The sequence below is a fragment of the Apteryx mantelli genome, chromosome 9 (assembly GCF_036417845.1).
Source record: "Apteryx mantelli isolate bAptMan1 chromosome 9, bAptMan1.hap1, whole genome shotgun sequence".
Lineage (NCBI taxonomy): Eukaryota > Metazoa > Chordata > Aves > Apterygiformes > Apterygidae > Apteryx > Apteryx mantelli.
In genome coordinates this window covers 21,343,033-21,361,845 of record NC_089986.1, presented here as the reverse complement: position 1 = coordinate 21,361,845, position 18,813 = coordinate 21,343,033, and the positions used below count along the sequence as shown (strand labels likewise).

Below are 18,813 nucleotides of genomic sequence, written 5' to 3'. Positions count from 1 at the left end.
AGTGGCACGGGTGGAGCGGAGCATTCGCCGCCAGCAGGGATGTCTGCACGCGTCTGACTGACAAAGAGCAGAAACTCATCTTCATCAGCGGAGTTCACAAACCAGATTCTCTCTCTCTTAACTTTTCAGGATTCATCCTCAAAAGTGAACTGCAAAACATTCTTTGAAAAATAAACTTAGGAGCTAACGTAACTTAGGAGCTAACGTAATTCTGCTGGGTACTAAAAAACTCATGGATTCATTGCATCTAAACATTGCATCTAATCAATGTTTCAACAACATTGCTGCTAACATGGCCACTGCTGTCCTTTCCTCCTAGATGGGCTAGACGGCTGCAGACACAGACTGACCAGCTGTGTCTGAGCTCCTCGGATCACCTGCTCTCATCAGGCCTAGCGCAGCAAGGTATTTTTCAGCAGTATCAATCAGCCTAACAAAAGATATTACTTCTACCTACAAATCTCACCTCCTTAGGCAATCGCAGTTGTTGATTGCACCGTTACTATTCCTAGTCCACTAAGAGCCATTTTGAGAAAGTCCTGGAAAAAGAGGCCCTCCCCTCTCATTGTTCTCCCAGCTGCTGTCCACAGCCATGTCCCTAGCAAGGCTGGTGGTTGGGATGGGGCAAGTCTGGCCACACCATGTGGTGTCCAGCCCGGATGCACCGTGCAATGTGCAGCCTGGATGCACCGTGTGGCGTCCAGTCCGGATGCACCATGCAATGTGCAGCCTGGGTGCACCGTGTGGCGTCCAGTCCGGATGCACCATGCAATGTGCAGCCAGGATGCACTGTGCAGCCTGGCCGCACCACACAGTGTCCAGTCTGGATGCACTGTGCAGTGTCCAGCATGGACACACTATTAATGTCTGGCCAGGCTGCACCGTGCGGCATCCAGCAGCTGGGAAATGCAATTAGGAAGCTACGCGATCTCCAGATAAGCTTGCTGGCATCGCTTTGAACATCCGCGCTACCATCAATTAAAGAAAAAAAATACATTCTCGCAAGCGATGGGGCAGGGGAAAGGAACTGCTAAAACACACGTTACTGAAATCCGGTCTCCTGTGAAACCCGGCGCTGGGGCTGGGGCGGCGGCGGGGGGGCCGCGCAGCACCGCGGGGAGCGCGGGGAGCGCGGCTCGGCCCCGGCGCGGGCGCAGCGGGGAGCGCGGCGCTGCCGGCGCGGGGCGCTGCGGGGCCGCGGCAGCGCGGAGACGGCGCCGCGCTCCCCGCGGGCGGCGGCGGCTCGGCGGACGGCGGCGGCGGCGGCGGGATGGTGAGTGCCCCGGGCCCCGCGGGGGCCCCGCGGAGGCGCCGCGCGGGCCGGGCCGGGGGAGCCGGCGGCGCCCCGGGCTGCTGGCGCTGCCCCTGCGCTGCTCCCGGCGGCGGCTGCCCGGCACCTGCCCCGCGGCACCTGCCCCCCGGCACCTGGCCCCGCACCTCCAGCGGGCGGTGACCGGCACCGAGAAAACGGGGGCCGCGGGCAAAGCGGCGCCCCCCGCCCGGCCCTGCGCGGGGCCGCGCTGCGCGCCTGGCGCGGCGGGTGCTCGACCTCCCCTTTCCAAGCCTCCGTCTGCAAAACGGGGGGGGGGAAACGTTAGCGCTGTTTTCCTCAACACGTCCAAAATGCTGAGCAAAAGGTTACGCTTTTTACCGAAAGATGTAATGATTGTCAACCACCGGTACTTTCTCTTTTGCAATGTAAAATTAGCAGTGGAATCTTAAGTACAATAAAATGGTATGTTTGGACTGCATTTTAAAAATCAGTACATCCTTTCCATGTTCATATATTTGCTTTTGCAGTATGGATTTATAAATACGTGCCTGAAGTCGTTGGTGGTTGAAAAGTATGGTGAAGAAACATGGGAGAAATTAAGGTAATGTGTTCCCAATGAATGTAGCATATTGAAAGAAAATATGCAGGAATTTAGCAGCAGAGGGTTATAATCTCACTGGTGAATGGCTGCTAATGTATATCTCAAGCGATTACTAAAAGCAGCTAGGGGGGCAAAAGCAAAACTTTTTTACATTTTAACAGTTCATCTTATGATATTAATTTGTCCCGATTGCTTTATTTGTTACACCACATAATTAAGGATGACATTTTGTCTTATGGACAATTGTGCAATAGACTGGCTCACTGGCTCACTGTGACAATATTGGAAAGTAATTACACTGAATAGATGTCACCCTTGATTTGAAGTCAATTCATTCCAGTACCTTCAGAAAAGCAGCTAAATATATCATCTTCTCAGTTTTCACCTTTCCTTTATGAGGTCTGTGGAATTTTCCAGGAGATAGAGATATACAAATGAAGTACACAATGAGACCAAGGTACATAAATATAATAGACATTGAAGCCAGTGTAAAATTTCAGCAAATTTTTGGTCAGGGCTATAGAGACCCAAGAGCCACATTGTACAATAAGCCAGTAGACTAGAATACTGACTAATGCTCTAATTCCTGTAGCACCCCACATTATGATGCCCTAATCCTTGATAAAATTTAGCATAATGCCATAATACATTAAAGTAACACTCTTAAACCATTAGTGAAAGTACTGAGTTCCTATATTATGCTTGAAGAAATTTAAGGAATGGGTTAATAGCAAAAAACACATAATGAATGCCAGTTGGGTCACCCAAGCATGTTGTATTTACAGCATCTCTGAGGCAAGAATACCGTCTTTTCTGTTGCAGACTCCAGGCTGAAGTTCAGGATACTTTTATGACTTTTGAAGTTTACAAAGATGATATTACAGTGCAACTCATTGAGAAAGCCTGCAAAATGCTAGGTACGTGTCCCCGCACCACAAAAAGGAACTATCCTCATTCAAGCCTGAGGCTGCACCCCAGATTTTAGCCTCTTGTGTTCCTTGTAATGTCCTCCCGGTGTTGCAAATTTTCTGCGTTCACTATTAATCCACCTGACAGCATTGCAAGAACTCCCAAGCCTTTCATGTTCATTAAGATATCTTTATTTTGGCAGATGTTCCCGCTGACAAGGTTCTGAGGCAGTTTGGAGAGTATTTCTTTGAATTTTGTAAACGTTCAGGCTATGACCACATGCTGAGAACGCTGGGTGGAAATCTCTGTGAGTTCATAGAGAACCTGGATGCATTGCACAGCTACCTGTCCCTTTCTTACCAGGCAAGTTCAAGTCATAATCACTGAGCAGCTATGAATGGACTCTGCCAGAGTTTGTAACGCAAGGAACAGCCTCTCAGGAGCATGAATAATAATAGAAAAAGAGGCTATAACAAGCTCTCCTGTGTTCTGAAACTAATTACTGCTATATATTAGGACAATTGTTAAAATAGTTTCGCTGAGTAATCCTCAGTACTAGATATTATTCAGTACTTTGGCTCTAATGCCTAGTCGATTTTCCTTCACAGGTGAGCATATTTCATTTCAGCTTACTCATATTACTTATGCTTGTTTATTTTGTTAAGGTACAGGATGCTTTTGTACAAATGGAATTCACCGGTATTCCTTATCAGGAAAAGATATTAAAGTTTTGTTTTTGTTTGTTCTTTCCTCAGGAGATGAATGCACCATCTTTTAGAGTTGAAAAGAATGAAGATGGATCAATGCATTTACATTACTATTCGGATAGAAGAGGTCTGTGCCATATTGTGCCAGGTAATCAGCTGGAATACAGAATACAGATCAGCTGGTAACACAGTATAAATAGACAAACTAATCATATATTTGCAGATATACTTTGTTCAGGTTTCAAAATCTTTTCAAATGAGGATTGACCATGGTAGTGAAGCCTGGCAGAGTTTAGTCATCAATCATCTGACCAACAGAGCTTGATAGTCCTCTGATTGCCCAACCGCTTATAGCTCCCACTGACTTCATTAAGGTTTGCAGTATGACAGCCCAGGCTGTAAGTGTCTGTTCCCGCTGTAGGATTCCTAATACAGACTTTTATAATGGAAGGAAAATTAAAGTTCATGGTGTATATTGTGTCTAACAGTTGATTAGTTCTCAGGAACTCATTCTCCTTAAATTGCAATGAAGTAGAAATTGTGTTTAACTTGAAGACGTACACTACAAATACATTATGGACATTTCCTGTAGTGCATGCAATCTTGCAAAACCACTGCTGGACTCTGCACAACACTGAATTTTACTCTGATATTTGTAGGAGTAAGTGTCTTTATTCTAACTTTGAGAGAAGCTCTACAATTGTACTTGTGCAAGGGTTAAACAGGTGCAAGTCTGTAAGAGATGATTATATGCATTTCTTTCACAGATGCTTCTGATTAAAAGTGTATCAAAGCTTTACCTTCTATCAAAACTCGTTTCATATTCCTATCGAAACACAAAACTACTTGGATTTTCAGACAGAGATTTTCATGTCACTGTCATTGTCCAGTAGTGCGCCCAATAGCTAAGCAGAAATGAAAGAACTGATCATGCATCTTCATGAAATACTTTCTTTCAAGAGAAAATTTTCCACAACTACTTAAATAGAAGATTGTTATAGCGGAACTCTGTAATCTGAAGAAAATATCTCCTTTTAGACCCCCTGCACTTTTTAGATTAATGGAAATTCATATTAGTGTTAGCTATGACTATTAGGGCACATTCTTCAGATATTCTGCTGAGCTTTCCCCAGTGAAAACAAGCATTTGGCATCAGATGAAACAAAAGAAACAGTAACTTTAAAGCTTATCTCCTACACACGTATTCTTTTCATGGCAATGTAGTAGAAACAACATAGGTAGCAGTATGTTGTTTTTTTCTTTCTGAGTCACTTGGAATATTGAGTTCTGAAACAGTGAAATTCCACTGAGGGCTCTCTAGGAATTGTCTGAACTGGTACACGGCATCAGAAAAATATATGAAAAGGGAATGGTTTTGGTTTTGGCAATATTTTGTCTTTTGTTTGTACTTCAGGAATCATTGGTGCAGCAGCCCTGGATTTTTTTAACATTGATATTTCAATGGAAATAGTCAATCAGACAGAAGAAGAAGAAAGAACTGGGAAAAAAGAACATATTGTTTTCCTTGTCACTCAAAAACCTGTATTTTCATACAAAGAAAGAAAGAAACTTTCTTCCTCACCTCATTATCCTGCTGACTCTGAAAAACAAATTGAGAACCAACTGAATAAAGAGGTATTTTAATAGTCATTATCATTATATCATTAAAATATCTCTAAAATAAAATACACTTGAATTTCCCCTTGGATTTATTCCACAGGACCTTGAAAAAGCTGATACAGTTAGAGACAGAGGAAGTCCTGCTTGTCCTGTCAAGAAAAGTCACTGGAAAGCAATCAGAGGAATTGTTGCATTAGGAAAAGGTGAGAGATCGTTCAGAGGGAGCTTGTCATCATTTATGAGTCTCTTCAATAAGGAAGTCAGTAAGCCCTGCTCTCACCCCCCCCATCCATTTTGAAGTCACCATTCATATTTCCTCTGCATCTTTTCAAAATATTTCTGGTTAAGTTACTTTTGGTTAGACATGGTAGTCATAAAACCTGCCGGTAATAGCATGCTTACTAATTACAGATACTTAAATGGAACACGACCTGTCACTTTTGTCTCATAAATAGTGTTTTTTTTTTCTGAAAAGTAGTTTTCCGTAAAAGTTTCCAGTATACAGTACATTTGCTACTTCCATGTCATGTCAGGTGGTCTAAGTTGATGAATTAAGAAAGTGTTTTTTTAACCAAGTAACTGCTAATCTTTTCCAAAGTTGTCAACCGTTGTAAAATTCTGAAAGCCAAATTACACTCTCTGCTACCTAAAAATCTACTGCCAATATAGTAATCTCTGCTTATACCTCCTGGGAACATAGGAAATATGGTTACCAGTGTTTTTCCTCCTGGGATCTTTTGATTGCTCTGGAAGAATCAGAGTCCAGCTCAACATCGCACTGCAGTCTGGATTCTGGAAGGGGTGAAAAACTGAGCCTGATGCCACCCAGTGTAAAGCTGAATGCCTTGTAAGAGCAGATGCACTGAATAAGAAATATACTCTAAAAAATCAATTTCAAATATAATACTGTTATTTTAAAAAAACCAAACTTCTAACTGCACTACAAAGACTAAGAAAACGCTAGGACTTATGAAGAGCCTGAATTTCAAAGATGATAAACCCATGCTGATGTCCATGGAAGCAGTAGGAGCTGGGCTCTAGGAGTTGGGGCCTACATTCTTAATCTTTATCACCATTCTCTTTTCATCCAAGCCTCCTGGGTGACTTGAGCAGCTGTTACCAAACAGCATTTACCCGAGGGACTGTAATAGCCACCTTCTGGTGGTGGATTTGTGGAAAGAGATCCCTTGAAATAATCAGTCACGTGATTGTTGTGGGTTACCAGAGAATGCTAGTTGATGCTGTGAGATCAAAGGATTGAGGTGCCTAGGTCAGATGAGTGCTTTTGACTATTTTACCTGTTTTATTCTAGATATGTATCACAAAAATATATATTCACTAGAAAGCATAAACTTCTCTGTAGACATTGTGACTGCTTTTTAAAAAACTCAGGGTAAGTAAAATAAAAGCAGAATAGTACTTTGATCTTTGTGCTATGGACTGAAATTCTTTGTATAGGAGACTGAAACCCAGAACTTAGAGTGGACGCCTACTTCTGAGGACATTAACCCGTGCTCCTGTGCTTTATCTCCATAAGTGTTCTTAAGTAGCTGGCATATTAAATACCACTTCTGTATACATTTTTATGGGGTATAGCTGTGCTATATTGCTGTGATATCTATAAATTCACAGAACAGCACTATCTGTAGTCACTCATGTATTCTCATTGTTTCCACATAATGTCACACATTCAATGCTCTTTATTTTTTTTGTGGTGAAATTTTAAATTCTCAACCGAATCAAATTGGCTGCATGATCAGCTGTGTATTAAACTCCAGAGCATTTAGCACAGAAGTGTGTGTATCTCTGGATCCCTGCATTACTTACTTTGTCTTCCCTCATTGTAATCTAGAGTCCTGGCAGACTGAGTGCTACAGTGATGCTGATTACTTTTACGAGGTGCAACCTGATTAAAAACTACACATTTTTCTTGCTACAGGTAAACTCCTGAGAAGATTTGATCCTGTTTATCCCAAGAGTCTCTGGATTGACCCAAAAACATTTTGCAATGGACTTCCTTTTCATATGGTTTTTGACAAAGAGGTAGGGAAAGCATGCGGTAAGGGCATTAAATTTGCTTAAACCATGTAATTATTTTCCTCTGTGTTGACTGTTGACACTTCTCTGTTGTGTGCACTACTGTCTCCTTTCTCCACTTTCTTTCCCCTAGATAATCTGCAGTTATAGCATAAATAGTAAACTACCAATTTTTTCATACACAATCCTGCATGATCTGACACTGTTGCCAAACAAGGAAGAGGGGAGATAGTGCAGCAACCCTGAAACGCAATACAAATTCTCTGTACTTTTTTTCTAGAATTGCTGTGACATTGATACTCCATAGGGAGGAGTGAGATGATGGAAAAGAATGAGAGAGCTTGATGAACCTGAACCATTTTTTGCTAGACCAGTAGCAAGCATGCTGAAAATTACCCCCTACATTATCACCCTGCAGCATATTGCCACAAAACAATGTACTTGCATCTTCTTCCTTCGGTACTGTATTTAACTGTGGCAGGATCAGCAGTGTTACATTAGGCCTACACAAACGTAACCAAGAATAAGGAGCAGATTTTTTTTTTTTTTTTTTTAAAGAATTGATAGTGAAGAGCATTTGGATAATAAGATTCCTACCTGCAGGCTGTGTCTTGCTATGAAGGACCCTCATTCAGAGCTTTGAGGTAATATAAGACAGAAACATTGCTCAAAAATAAGCCATGTAGTACAGCAAGGCTGGTGGCTGTTTCAGCCTTTAGTACCTGTATAAACAGTGATCAACTATAACTTGGCCTGAACCCAAACAGGCTATGAATTGTAACACATTGTCCACATTTTCTTTTTAAGCTCAAAGTGAAGCAAGCTGGGGTGAGCATTCAGAAGATTGTTCCTGGCCTTCAGACCATGGGCATCTGCCTGGATCACTATTTCAGTATCATTCACCCAGAAGTACCCTTCACCATCTCTAGCATTCAGAAATTTATCAACAGCCAATTTGTTTTCCAGACTAGAAAGGAGATGATGCCAGAGTCATGGAAACAACGGCCAATGCTAGAGCTGAGAGGTACTTCACTGTTTTCAATAACATAAGTGTTCATATTAAATCAAGAATAATACTGGATTTGAAGTAATGCATTTCTATGGACTTCTAGCTTCATACAAGTCCTGTAAATGGCCTTGTCTTCATGCAGTGAGGAGAAGATTAGATGGTTCTGTTTATAGAAACACTACCTTAAGGTGGTCATAGACAAATTCTGATATTACTCACCAGATACTGAAGGCTTTCAGTCAGAAATAACAACATTCCCATTTGAAAGGCTTGGAAATACAGTGTTTTTCTAATGCTGCAAAACCCACATCTTTGCAGGTTTCCCGAGTAATGGGGGCAAGGCCAAGGGAGGATTAGATTGTTTTCTGAGCCACCTCTAGCCTTGGCTACTCACAGAATAATCAACCAGCTCTCATGGACTCCTCTTCTTTCCAGGACCATATCCCATAGGATTCTTCCAGACAAATCCTCAAACAGGCCAAAGTTTGCTCTCCTGAAGTCCAGGGTTGTGATCCTTTTTAGTTTGTTCCCTTCTCAGGATCCTGAAGTCTACCATCTCATGGTCCCTGCAGCCAAGGCTACCCCCAGCCTTCACAACCCCAGCCAGTTCTTCCTTGTTGGTACGTACCTGGTCCAGCAGAGCACTCCCATGATCGGATCCTTGATCACCTGTATCAGGAAAATCAACTGTATCCATGTGTCAGTGCACTCCAGAAATCTTCTAGCTTGCTTGTGCTGTGTTGTCCTTTCAGCAGATACTGGGCTGGTTCAAGTCCCCCGTGAACGTGAGGCTTTTTCCAGTTTTCTTAAGAAGGCCACATCTACTTTTTCTTCCTGATCAGGTGGTCTGTAGTAGACATCTGCCATAGCATTGCCCACATTGGCCTGTGCTCTAATCCTAACTCATAAACTCTCAACTGCCTCATCGTCTTTCCCTAGGCAGAGCTCCATGCATTCCCGCTGCTGTCTCACACAAAAGACAATTCCATCTCCTCCTTGCCTTTGCAGCCTGTCCTTCCTAAAGAGCTTGTATCCGTCCGTTGTGGTACTCCGGTCACTTGAGTCACCTGCCGCATTTCTCTGATCCAAAAGAGATCATGGTCCTGCAACTGCACACAGACCTCTGCTGCCTCCTGCTCGTTTCCCATGCTGCGTGCACTTGTATGCAGGCACTTCAGAGAGGCACCCTGTCATGCTGATTTCCCAGAAAACCTATGAGAGCGTCCCCCATAATGCTGCCCTGTGTGTTAGTATTTGCAGAGGTTAGAACCAAAGAAATAATTTAAGCCACTAGGCTGGGGCAATCTCTACAGCATGACTGCATTGCCCCTGGTTTTGGGTGGGAATCCCACAGCCAGTTGTCCGATGGATCTCCCCTGTACCCAGCCAAGGCCTTCTGTTTCACTGGGAACCAGTGGAAGGTGAAGGAAGACCAGGTCACCCGCAGAGCTAGCTTTTGCTACTGGAACCACCAGGGTAAGCATGAAGGTGCACTGGGCTGTGTAAAAGTAACTGTCCAGGTCTTACCTCCCCATAACTCGAAATCAGCATATGCACCTGAAATAGAATCACTTCTTTGCATTGCTAAGGGTTATCTTTGATGAAGAAGTCATGTATTTGTGCTTGGAACAACATTTTAAAACCAGCCAGCTAGCACAGGCAACACCATTTCACAGACCTTGGATAACATCTTTGGCACATAAAGAAAAAGCACTGGGTGAGCAATCCAGCAATACACAATAAAATGCATCACTCCTGCCAGCAAGCAGTTCCAGTTCTGCTGGGTGAAGGGGTGGCAAGGGGGAGGGAAGAAGTATTAAACACAAATTTGTGATAAAATTTCTACAGCTGGAGAAAAGCATTGTCTTCCCCTATGAGTCCATGCATTTTGATTTCAAAAATGTGAATACATTATTCAAATCTTAATTTATACCTTTGAGGGGAGTAACTTGCTACTGGCTGGTTTTCAAATGAGGGTAAGAAAATACATTAGTTAACCAGGCTTTTATTTTTTGTAGTCATGTTTTCAGATTCTGACTTCCATCTCCTTTTCCCTCTCTAATGCTACAGAGGAGTTTACCAGTTAAAATTATTGTAGCTATAAAGAGATTTTATTTGCTTTATTTTTATTGAAAGGAATGAGTATGGAATGATTCTCTGCTTCATATAATTAACTGTAATGACATTTGTCTTAAAAGGTTTTTTTTTACTTCAATTTTACTTCTCTGAACTATATAATATGACCTGATTTTCCTCTTCTCTCTTTTACATGATGATTGTCAAATCTGGTATTCCCTAGTTTCAGAAAAAATTAAGAGTTTAGGGGACTTTGAATAAAAGTGATGTTACTAAAACAAGGAACTTCAAACAGTCAGAGGTAAAATTCTACTTCCTCTTCTTCACTCAGGTTTAATTCCCAGGGTGTCTATTATGTCACAAGCCTATTAATTTTCAAGCTATTCATCTAATTTCCCCAGGAGTAGGATAGGAGAGGAAGAAAGAAGTAGGAATTCCTAGACTGCTGTTCAGAAACCAAGGATACTTATGAAGCAAATAAAGAAAAATCAAATCCAAAAAGAACATTCCCCCCCCCAAAAAAAAAAAAAAACCCAAACAAAACACAACCCCATGCCAAAAATTCCCTATGCCTGTCAGGCATTTTTATACCTGCTTATTTGTATGATCATAGTGATTGAAAGCTCAGATTCCACAGAAGGGAAGTTTTGCCATTGGCTTCACTGGGGCCACATTTCACCCACTGTGAAATTTAACTTTAAATGTTTTGCTTTATCATTCTGAAATCTTTTTATTTGCCCAGTACACCTCATCCAGACAAGTCCACCTGTAGTTACAGGAAACAGATTAATTCCTCTGATGACCATGACCGTAGGAAAAGCCACTGTTCTTAGAACTGATCCATTAACATGAACAGCAGCAATACTGAGCGTCATGTGAAAGTCCAGGCTGCTGAATGCGCTCACCAATAACTGTTTTAAACAGGCCAGATGATCTGGATGGAGTCCCTGCAGTGCATGCTCTACCTCTGCTCCCCTTTGCTTCGCTCTTTATATGAGCTGGAAGAGCGACAGATGCATATTGCAGACATTGCCCCCCATGACGTGACCAGGGATTTGATTCTGCTCAATCAGCAGCGACTGGCAGAGATGGAGCTCTCGAACCAGCTGGAGAGGAAGAAGGAAGAGCTGCGGATACTCTCGAAGAACCTGGAAGAAGAAAAGAAAAAGACTGAAACTCTGCTCTACTCCATGCTTCCTCAGCACGTGGCCAACCAGCTAAAGGAGGGGAAGCGAGTTGAAGCAGGTGAATGGACAGGATTCTCTCATGCTGCACGATTCATGCACCAGGTGTGACGGTGTTAAGGAGATGGGGGCAGTGGTACAGCCTGGCCATCGTCACCTGCCCTGGAGTAGAATCGCTACTTGGTGACAGTCACAGGTAGCAGAGAGCAGGACCAGTGTCCCTTAATGTTGCTGATAACAAAACTTAGGCTATTCTGCCAATCAGAGCTTTGGAAGCTGTTTGCCACTATTGATTCCTAGGAGCTTAAAGGTGGTAGCAGCTGCTTATTCAGGGAACAAAACTCAGTGTTTCAGCAGCAAACCGAGCTTTTGTTTTTGACCTGGATATACAGGGAAATGAGGGCTCAAAAATAAAAGAACTAAAGAAATTGGTCTTTCCTAGAAAATTCTTAGTTCTTCTGTGCTATCTATAAACCTAGTGTCATTGTGATTCCAGAAAACATCTACCTTAAGGATAGCATCTAAGAATATGCTTTAGCCCCCCTCAGGAAGTCCCTGTGAAGTTGCGGATAAACAGCTGAGGGTGTCCTGAATGTGGACAGACATATGCATGCATCAGATGTCTTAATTTTTCAAGATGTGCTATGATGCTCATATTTGATACTCTCTTATATCAACATCTCTCCATCCACATCCATGTGCGACTATTACAACTGAATAGTCATGTGTCCTAAAAGAATGACAAGAAAGAAGTCTTCACAAACAAATCTCAAACAGATGTCATGATTGCCCGGCTGTTACAATTACTTACTTCTGGCCTTTCTGCTTACAGGAGAGTTCGAAGAGTGCACCATACTGTTCAGCGATGTTGTGACCTTTACCAACATTTGTGCCGAATGTGAGCCTATTCAGATAGTCTTCATGTTGAATTCGATGTACCTACTATTTGACAGACTGACTACAGTGAATAATGTGTACAAGGTATGTACTGATTGATAAAGGCTGTAGATGCAGTCTGGAAACAGGTTGTTTTGTTTTGCTGCACTTACTCTCCGTCCCACTTCCACAGCTTTTGGAGAAACTGTAAAGTGTTGCCTGTTTGTAGTGGCCGCACAGAGAAACTAAATACTTGCTTTTCTTTTTATTTCGTGTTTAATTAAAGGGATGGCATGTGATTTTGCTATGGAAACTAACAAACATGCAGAGGTGTGATTAAATGTGTTTAAAAGATTGGAAAAGGAACGTGACTTCTAGCATGGGCTAGAGTCTCTTTTCATAACACTAGTATCAGGATGGCAGTTCTTTGCTACATCTCTCTCTCTTTCTTCTCTCAAAGCCCACCCAACACAACAAGATATGCTAGTTTATGAACCAATTTGACTAATTTTCTTTGCTCCTTTAGTCCAACCTGTTGTAAAATAGGTCACTGTACCATTCCTTTGGTGGAAAATAGCCTTATAAACAACACCCAGTTAGCATATAAACTTTGTTTTGATTCATGAAGATTTAGACGATCACATAGATCTGCCTCCTGGACCCAAACAGGATTGATTATATCTACACTGTAATGTGTGATCCTTTGCTAGAAGGATCAGAGCCCCGGCTGACATAAAAAAAAATTAGTGTCATAGCTCCAGAGCTACCCGGATTTGAGCAGCAGAAGAGCAGGTCCTAAATTTGTATATGTGCCCAACATATTAAATATTTAGGTAGGCAGAAATAGTAAAGGGTGAAATCCAGATCTCATTCATTCCTTGCTCGGGCAAGACTTGCAGTTCATGCTGCAACAATTTGTACTGGGAAATTTGTACTGGAAACTGAGGAGAGTTTCTACCTTGGCAAGGAAACTATTCAATAATTGAAGCATCCAGGATTTGGCACAGAGATTTAAGGGTAAATTAGCATCCCGTTCTATCTAAATCATACATCATGAGTAAATTATCTGTCACTACAATAAATCTCCTTTTGACGCCTGTATATAACTCCCATTAATGTGGAAGGAGGTTATTAGGGTACAGAGCGGGAGGACAAGATTACTTTTTCAGGGATTCTGGAAGGAAATGAAATATTGAAATTGATCAAAGAAACTTGGTCCGAGCTTATAAATGTCTGAAGTTATGAATAAATCTCATTAAATTAGATCTCCCACCACAGCCTAAAAATAATCAGAATATCTATTTGCATTAGTAGCTTTTTACAGTTATTTTTAAGTTGTTATAGAAGATTACTGGCATTACTATGCTCTAGGCTATTTTCGATAGATGATGTGTACAGGAACACATTTTGCAAGACTAACGTGCTGAACTGTTTTAAGTCTTTATATTAATGAACAATCCAAAGACTGAATGTTGTTCCCGCTCTCTTACTGGTGTTCATTTTTTTAAGAAATCCAGTAAATCCAATTTAAACTAATCTCTCATTTACTGATGGTGAATGTAACAATGAAGCCTCATAAGAGCAGTTTAGAAAATTTCCGTGCTGTGTAACAGTCTTGTACAGTGAATTTTAAACACTAGAGAATGCCCTGTTTAAAGCAGGCCTATTCTGTTCCCAGTATAACCCCTAGTTATTGGGCCGAATCCCCAAGCATTTCTCAGGTGCCGTGCCATTCATTGCAAGGAGCCTGGCTGCCTGAAGGAGCGCTAACCCTTCAGAATTTGACTCAAACACGCTGCAGCACGTTATGAGAAAACAGCTGATTTTAAGGAAGGATATTCACAAATAGTTTAGTTCACACTTTGCAGTCACTGACATCCTAACCTTAGAGAGTCTTAACTTTTATGTGAACCACTTAATAATAATCACCAGTGAACAGATGCCCTTGATTTATTATGATTTTTTTTTTTTAAGAAATATGCTTTAACACCACCTGTGAATTGGAGAGAACTCATTAATAGCATTGAGCTCTCCGATTACCTCCTGGCTCAGGAGTCTGTGCTTGGGGATGGTCCTTTGCATATAGGTCTGCCCTGGTTAAGTGGCAGGCAAGAAATTTGATGCTTGCACAGCATCCCCAACTCCTTAGGGCCTCTCACACCGATAGCTCAAGTGGGTCAGCTAAGCAGGGACCGAATACATTGACGTTTTTCATGTGGGGTTAAGGATCAGCTCCCCGGCTCAAGGAAAACCACACACACCAGAGCTTCTCGGTGATTATGAACATCTTTTAGAAGGAAGAGGGAGTAGCTACAGGTAAGGAGAGCCACAGGCAGCAAAGCGCTAACCTGAGCAGGATACAGATGGCATACTCATATGTGTTTCCCTCACAATTAAAGGTGGAGACGATTGGAGATGCCTATATGGTAGTCGGTGGGGTCCCTGTACCCGTATCCTCTCATGCAGACCGGGTTGCTAACTTTGCCTTGGGGATGATAATAGCCGCAAAAGAAGTAAAGAACCCCATTTCTGGGAATCCTATCCAAGTAAGTTGTTAACACAAAGATATATGCGGGATTGTTTGCTCTGCGGGTCGGGCTTCTGGTTAACGTATTGCAGTAGGACTTTAAAGAACTCCTTTTGACTCCTCTGTGACCTTGGGCAAGGCCCACACGGGTGCATTTTTCACGAAGAGCCTCTCTCAGGGGATATTTGGTGTTTTAGTGGTGCCCAGTGTTGTGTTAGGATGAACTTTTAGGTGACTGGAGAACATTAAGAATAATGTTAAATAACAAGTCTGATGTTTTGTCTCTGTAAAGATTAGAGTTGGGATCCATTCAGGTCCTGTCCTGGCTGGAGTTGTTGGAGAAAAGATGCCTCGTTATTGCTTATTTGGAGACACAGTGAATACAGCTTCCCGGATGGAGAGTCATGGTGTCCCCAGTAAAATTCATCTAAGCCCCAGTGCCTATCAGTGAGTAGCTGTGATGTAATCTTTTTCTGTTAAAAGCTGTGCTAAAACACACTGCCTTGGACAGCTGCAGTTTTCAGATATAGATGATGCTGTCTTCTGTCACTGATTTGTGCAGCATACTTATAAAGAAAATCAGTGCTGGCAAAGAGTTTTATTTGTTCTGATTATTTCAATATCAGCCTTTTTTGGGCAAATGAAGAAGGCGGCGATGAGCAATAGCCAGCATGGGTTTACCAAGGGTAAATCGTGCTTGACCAACCTGATTGCCTTCTAAGATGAAATGACTAGATGTAATTTTGTCTAACTGATATTGGCTGCCTCAATTGTTAATTTCTATTTACTGGTCGATAAGAAGCTTCTACCATACTGAAGTATTTGACTGTATTTTATCCACTGGTTTTGGATCAGGCTGTATGTGTAAAACTTTATAAAAGCAAAGCAGGTTTGAATAAACAGTTGGAACAAATCCTCTCAGTTTTTCATGGTCAATACTGTTGTTTCTCCCTACCTGTTCTGATTTTATTGCTTAGATTATAATAGCTCTTCTAAAACTCTAGTATAATTTTTGCTTCTGATATTTTAGATGCCTAAAAGACAAGAATTTTGAGATAACTGAAAGAGGAGAAATAGACGTGAAAGGCAAAGGGAGAATGCATACCTATTTCCTGATTAGGAATAAAACTGCGACTGAGGATGAGATTATGGGAAGACCAGTGAAAGAGTCAGATTCTGGTCATGAATCCGTTCAGTCCTTTGAAGAGGGCAGAATTGAAACAATGCCAAGTTCTCATCAGCCAGGTAGAGTCAACCTGACATATCTTTTCCTCCTTGAACAAATAAATGTTAATACAATTCAATTAAATACCTTTTCTGTTGTTCTTTCAGTTATGCAGGCTCAGCCAGAGAAGGACCAGCCACCAGCCATTGCAGTGAAGTATACTGATGGTCCCACAGATGCACAAAACAGCCTCAAAAGAAGACATCAAGCAAAAATTGCAGATTTAACAGGTAGTTACTTAGTTAACACCTAGAAAAGATAACATAACTAGGAAGTAACTGAGGCTTGATCTTGAAGCTTCACTATATTCCTCTTCTGAATAACCATTATTTTACTCAAGCCAGCAATTCACACCAATGTATCCATGTTGGTTAAATTAACCATCCTGTGCATCATTTAGAGCCAAACACATTCACCTTCAGACCAGTCCCTGGTCTTACACTTGCATTAAAAGAAAGAAGCTGACACAGCTGTCGAACCCCAGAGTCCTCCTGGTAATGCAAACAGAACTGATAAACAGGCAGTTCTTCATGTGGGCAGACCCAGTTGTTCATGTTCACATCTTTTCCTAGAAAATCTGCCTTTATTATTTGTAGATATGGGGAAGGCCCTGTAGACTCAAGCCTGAGGGAGAGAGACCTCCTTGGTTATGCAGCCTGTCAGTCCTCACGCCAGTCTCCTGCAGGGTTAGAAAGATTTATTGCCATGCCCATGCTCTACAAAGTTCACTCTCCTTTGAGGTAGCTGATACTGAAAGATAATAGATTTGATGCCATAACAGTCTAATCTATACCAACAGGCCTTACAATGCTATTTACATAAATATTTTAGGATTTTATACAGATTTAAAATGTTCTCACCGATTAAAAGAAAATATTTTACTCCCTTCCTTCCTACCTGCTCAGGTAGTAGTTAACATAGTAGATAATCTGCTATACAGTGTGCTGACAAACAGAAACCTCTATGGTCGTTAAAAACTCATGCTGAAGGAGTGTTTCCTTTCAGGCAAAACTTATGATTCCAAAAGCTATGGGAGTCTCCATGGCAACCAGCACTCAGATGATGATCCTTGTCCTCTAAACCAGGAACGAGTCGATCCAGCTACTGAAGAGCCACAGATTAGAGATGTCCGCTCTAATTTTTGCGGTTTACTCTAAGTTTCTGACTTACATTAAACAGAGCCATTTTATTATGATTTACTACATTTTGCTGTTGTGAGACTGGTTTTGTATATCAAGCAGCACATGCTATTGTTAAAAAAAAAAAAAGGAAAAAAAAAGGAAAAAGCATTTCATCACAGTTTTCAAGAAAAAGAAAACAATGGAGGATAATTCTTTTTTAATCATGCTACATATGCCATATAATGCTCCTACTGGAGAATGAAAACACTACAAGATGGCTGGAGATGTATTTTTCAGCCTCTGCCTTGTCTTTGAAACTCCCTATGTAAAAATCACTTCTTGGTATCTCATGCAGCAATCGAGAAGGAGGTGACTCATACAGCTAGACATATTCCTACTCAAATGAGCATTTGTAATAAAAGAAACATTCCCTGAAGCAACCATCTATCTTGTCTTCAGCACAGCCAACAGCTTCCCTGAGTAAGGTCAGCAGAATTTGCTCTACGTTACAACTATGATGACAGTTGAATCTCTTAACAAGTCTTTTGTTGGGTAAAGGCATTGTGTAGTAGAACTGCAGAATAGATTTAGATCTAACACAACCTGTATTTTCCATCATGAATAGACAACATTGTGTGCTTCATAGCACATAACTGTTAGAAAACAATGTGCACTCTTTGACCCAGCTGTCCATGCTGTACTTGGAAGATACTAGAAGGAAACGCATATACCAAAAGTATTTAGCATCAAATTCATCACAGTACTGAAGGCCAGTTCAAGCAGCCTATGAACTACTTCAGACCTTCAATCTAGGTTTCAGTTTATTTCTCATATTCCTTCCCCAGCTAAACAAAAGAAAGATTTCAGAATTACAGAAGGAGCATGTCAGTGCTGAAACTAATGCTGTTAACGTCATTTAAAATAACACTGTTAAAGATCAACATCACTTACCTGGTATCAGAGGCTCCTTAGATTAAGAATATATCAGAATGGAAGTTATTCATTCATCAGTAGTGGCAGAGCAAAACTGAAGTTCAGCTAGTTCAGATTTAAGATTTAGAAGCAAGAATACAACAGATATGAAGACTGTGGACAATGTGGCACATCATAAATTGTCCTCTCATTCCTATGAATCCAGCTTGGAGTCGATGGATTGTACTGTACATTGGGGGAGTTTGACATTAGGTGCATCCTACACTGATCTATTATCTTTGGGTATGGATTTGTTGTCTAAGGATGTGAACAGGAGACTCAATGAACTTGGAGCAAGAACTCACTGGAGATGATATTGTCACTCCTCTGTTACAGTCTGGAGCATCACATTTCCACCTCAGTATCTGCAGCAAGAGTGAAGCTCTTCTTTAAACACCAGGCAGAGAGGTAAGACTGATGAAAGGAATCTCCTCCTCTCTGTAATAGAACAAGATGAAATTTCACCTGGTTGAAAGTCCCTTTTAAAGCTCTGAGACAGTAGCTCCTTTGTCTGGGTGCTCTGTGGCTCTGTCCACGTCAGCAAGTAGTGCAGACCAAAGGAGAAGGATATGCAGAGCGTTGATTTCCACCCTACAAGTGTTTCAGAGGGTTTGCTAGAGCGGTCCCATACACTGAATATCTGTTAGGTTTTGGAGCACGTTAGGAGTGCATCTTC

At 41.6% G+C, this 18,813-nt stretch overlaps 1 protein-coding gene across 1 annotated transcript; it reads left to right on the top strand.

Moving 5' to 3' along the window:
* Positions 1-1,737: 1,737 nt before the first annotated feature.
* LOC106485871 (guanylate cyclase soluble subunit beta-2-like) lies at positions 1,738-17,201 on the top strand. The gene is made up of 15 exons (XM_013944331.2): positions 1,738-1,874; positions 2,697-2,791; positions 2,986-3,146; positions 3,539-3,638; positions 4,905-5,125; positions 5,211-5,313; positions 7,050-7,153; positions 7,955-8,171; positions 11,157-11,477; positions 12,249-12,397; positions 14,692-14,838; positions 15,112-15,266; positions 15,850-16,064; positions 16,152-16,274; positions 17,050-17,201. The coding sequence occupies exons 1-15, from the start codon at positions 1,738-1,740 to the stop codon at positions 17,199-17,201; spliced, it is 2,400 nt and encodes a 799-aa protein (XP_013799785.2).
* Positions 17,202-18,813: the final 1,612 nt, after the last annotated feature.